The 4,492-nt window shown below is 39.9% G+C and overlaps 1 protein-coding gene across 1 annotated transcript in view; it reads right to left on the bottom strand.

The window, feature by feature from the left end:
- Nucleotides 1–4,492, bottom strand: part of LOC103367222 (cytosolic purine 5'-nucleotidase-like) — a 20,257-nt gene continuing 15,765 nt past the window's right edge. Inside the window, exons 16-18 of the mRNA XM_008295191.1 lie at nt 4,117–4,198; nt 3,440–3,616; nt 1–2,620 (exon numbers count right to left, since the gene is read on the bottom strand). Coding sequence (XP_008293413.1) covers nt 2,378–2,620; nt 3,440–3,616; nt 4,117–4,198 — 502 coding nt within the window. The 3' untranslated portion in view covers nt 1–2,377. The remainder of the gene's footprint in view (nt 2,621–3,439; nt 3,617–4,116; nt 4,199–4,492) is intronic.

The following is a 4,492-nucleotide window of genomic DNA, read 5'->3' as shown; positions in this document are numbered from 1 at the left end:
TCAGACCAGGAGATGTTTAACAAACATCAGTCATGATTCAAACCAACGTATCTGTTGTAATGCTGCTTTTCAACATTCTTCGAAACCAAGGCAGCATTTGAAATAAAGAAAAAAGCAACATCAATATAAGCATCAACCATTGATGGTACAATTAAATACATTTATTTGGTTCACTTCATATTTGAGTATGTCTGATTATCAAAGTCTATGCAAGCTTTCAAAACAGCTAACATCAAATTACTCTGATCAGAAGAGGCATGCTCTATACTTTTAAAATGAGACAACAATATGAAAACTGAAAATTTAAAACCATTGGCAGTGCTCGCTTTAGGAGCATCCACCCTGAAGCATTTCCTATTCTGAAACCGTTCAATAGCAGCAGAGGAACTAGTGCTCCTACACTAACAAAAACTCCCACCTATTTGAGCTCAGACCGCAAGACAGCAGGAAACTTAGACAAGTTCTAAACTACAACACAGACAGTAAAAATAGGTCTTTTTAGCCCAATTAGGACAAAGCAGCTTCAGCTAGTTCTATGAGTAACTGTGTGAGGTTGCAACCCTCGCAGCAAAAGCACACTCAGTAAAAAAAAACAAAACAAAACTGTAAATCTCACACATTTTCAATGACAATCAAACAAAAGCACTAAAATATACAAATACACACTATTACTCCCTCCTCATGCTGACACTGTCTGTAACAACATTAGTGCCGACACTGACAGTCACAGCGCAGCCCACATTTCATATGACATCAGGCACAATGGTCACAGACCTGATCAGAGCAGTGACAGAGAAGCAGCATGTTCACCTGTCTGTGGAAGACGCCAGGACAAATGCCCCAGGTGCTTCAAATGAAAATATCCCAATAAGCCCAAATTCTCCACTTCACATAGGGCACAAGACAGAGTACACTCTGGACAGGTTGGCTGTCCAACACTGGCCTTAACTAAAGTCATGTGACAGTATTTACAAAATGAGAACAGACAGTAATCAAAACACCATTTTGATGTGGTCAAAATTATGGTCAAAATGTAAAAAACAGTCGAAGTTTTACAGTTTTTTTCCCCATTAAATTTACAGAAGTTTTAAAATAATGACAATATCAGCTCAAAGCAAGATGAATAAAGCCACTTCACATTCCTTTGTGATTGTGACCATTAGCAGGCTGTAACACCTAAACATTATTACATGTTTACAATGCCACTTTTTCTGAGGCAGAATTTTTACAAACATAATGTAACAAGACGACATGAAAATAAGGACTTAAGGTTGTAACCGTGTCCCTGAGGGTTAATTAATCCTGTGGGACGTGGGAAGTGTGGTTGTGCATTACAGTGTGTACAACTACAGGGCAAGTATATGGGTGAATATTGTGCTTGAATTGTGAGCGAGGGATATGATTTTGGCACCGTCGCCTGACCACCACAGCAGACCCTACAAGCTCTCAGCTTAACAAAAATCCCTCACCTGAAGTAGCACTGTTCAAGGACTAAAGCTAGTTTGATAGGAGCTGTTCAATACACAAACTACGGTTTGACTTATTTCAAGTAGAAATCCACACTTAGATGTGTGGGTGTTTAGTTTGTACAGTGTCTAAAACTCCTTTAAAGAAAAAAACAAATACGGATGGAAGTTTGTGTGAAGGAACATACATCTCACACCAGACATTTTAGATTTAGTTTAGAAACCTCTAACAATATCTTCTGTTGAATTATACCATCACATCTCTACATTTGGCCATTATTCTCTGGATTTTTGGGACCATATTGCTTTTTTTCACATCCAATGTCTGTGACTAATGAGGCTGTTTCAGCAGCGTTGTGGTATTATGGAGTTTTAGGTTGGATTGTGTCTTTGGGGTAAGGTTAACATTTCACCTAATTGTTATGCATGTTGTAAAGTGAGAGCTTTGGTGCAACACTGGGTGGCAGGGCAGTGAACAGTACGAATGAAAGGATGCATACATGACGCATCTCCTGATAAACGTGTTGGTGATGCCCAAAGAAAAAAGATATTTTATCTCCTACACTCTGCATACAGGACTTGTCAGCTCACTATCTTGCTGCCTAAATCTTGTACTACTTATAGATATAAATCTAAACTCTCCTTATAACTCACCTCTACCTTTTGATGTAGCGAGACCACTTTTAGATACAGTAGGCCATAGCATGTACAAGACCAGGTAGAAAGTGTACGACCTGTAACTGCTCTTCTAATTGTTCGAACCTATCAGCTGGTGTGCACGTGGCTCTGATCACCAGCCTCTGCTAATACAGTCCTGTAGCTATTAAATAAAGAAAAAACAACCTAAAACATTCAAAATGGATGTACTGGATTTGAAAGAGAGGCTCAACTACTGTCTTCTACTCTTCCTCCTATTCTTCCTCCTCCTCCTCCTCCTCCTCCTCGTCATCATCTTCATCATGGCAGTGGGTTATCTCCTGTGGAGCCTGAGGGAAGAAGTGGGGAGGCTGGATCTCGCTGATGGATCGGGTCAGCTGATGACGTTTACATTCCATCTCCCTAAGGTCGACGTCATGGCGATTTCGTGTGGCCAATGGTGACTCTGTGTCGATGACGTTGACATGTGTGTGTTCCACTGTTGACTCATGAGGCATCTGGCAGGGATCAATTTTAACAGTGCCAGAAATGAGCAAATGCCTGATGTCCCACAATGACTGTCTTGACAAAACATGCATGCCCACAGTACTCGTAGTAAAAAAATGCAGTTTTTAACTTAATAATGTTGATGGAAACTGCCCAGATAGAGAACAGTGTACACATACTAGAGGTATCTTATAGTTCATTTTGAAAAAAACGAAAGCATCAATAAATGCTGGGAAGATTTTTTTGGTATTTTACACTCATCACCGACTGACCTACAACCTACTCTGTGGAGCACCAAGTTTCACAGCTAACAAACAAAACCAAATAATCAACACCTAGGGCAGCCACACAATGCTACAAAACTTCAACCAACTTTAATGGAGAGACAAAAAATACATGTTTTTAAAATTTGAGAATCAATTCTGAATCGGAACTGAATCAAACGCTTCAATGATTCCAACCCCGAGGTGGAAGTACCAAGGTTCTGCCATGCACTGTTTGAGTTCATGTGTGCTGAGTAGGATGGGAACAGATTTTTTCATGTAGTTGGTCTTTGGATGCTGTATGTATAATATCAGTTTGTTCATGTTCAAACATTAATATGCAAATGTATGCACAGAGGTAACCCAAAGTCCAATCAGATCATCTACTTAACATGAAATTCCTGTGGTGTTGGCATTAAATTTTGACTTAGTCTAATTTTTTATTTATCATGTTCATAAGAATCTGTCTAAAGACTTATCAAGTACAGAAATCACAGGTGGCAACATGTATTTTCGAAATAAGATGGTGTTATGATGCTGGGAATAAGAACTATGAGAGAGTCTTACCAGGACATGGGCAGCTCGGAAAAGGTAGCTGAAGGGGTAGTAAAGCAAGTTTATGAAAGAGGCAGCATACAGGTCCGCGTAGCGCATCACTTGAGAGGCAAACAGTGTCTGTCGTGATCCACTGCGAAACAAACTTCCCATCATCCCATAACACATGTCCATGTCATGGGTCACTTTCTGGAAAGGACAAAGAGACATTTACAGCAGTGAATAAATTATATGGAGTTAGAACAGTCTCATAAGGATTCATAACTTCCAAGACACTATCCACAAATAAATGCTGAGCGAAGGCATGGTGCTGCTTAACCAAAGCATAATGGTCTAGCTGCACAACCTCATCATGGTGCTGCAGAGGAATGAAAAGGCTTTGGCTTGTTTGCATTTCTTTAACAAACCACAGTTGTTGTACGCGGGGCTAAGCAAAGGAGGCAGCTTCAATGTTCCCTAAAAATAGTGACGAGTGGAATTGTTGTGGAACATTTGTGTGCACAAAAATGGATAACCCAAAGCAAAATAAATAACAGGCTTGTCCTGTGTCATCATAAACAATATGCTTGAATATAATTAATCAAATTAAAAAGAATTATGTTTTAGTGAATTTCACTGCTTCACCATGCCCACAATCGCTGATGCTCATTTTTAAAAATCTGAAATTTTATCCATTGACTGTGCTTCACCTCAGCAACACAAAAGTAAGGAAGAATGGACTGGCAACTTGCAAGTCTGGGCCTTGTTATGTATGAAGACAAGGGCATCCAGCTGGAATTTGAGATAAGACTTAGGACATAGGAGAAAGGCCAACCTTAATATTTAGTAAAGTCGTCATTGTCTGGTCACATGAAATGTCAGCTGACTAACTGGACAAATATCACTGGGATTTAAACCCCCATGAACATGCAGGGAAGAGGGAACCATATATGTTTACTGTGCTGCCAGTTTTCATTGGACACAGGGGGGTCTTGGCAGCAGAGAGGTTAAGAACCCCTGCTGTAAGGCACACCTCAAACACACTGCTTCTTTGTTGTGACAACATGGGAAATCTAAAGAAATCAG

This window comes from Stegastes partitus, unplaced genomic scaffold (assembly GCF_000690725.1).
Source record: "Stegastes partitus isolate 25-593 unplaced genomic scaffold, Stegastes_partitus-1.0.2 Scaffold1029, whole genome shotgun sequence".
NCBI classification, from domain to species: Eukaryota; Metazoa; Chordata; class Actinopteri; family Pomacentridae; genus Stegastes; species Stegastes partitus.
The sequence above is the reverse complement of the archived record's forward strand: the minus strand, read 5'-3'. Positions and strand labels throughout refer to the sequence as shown.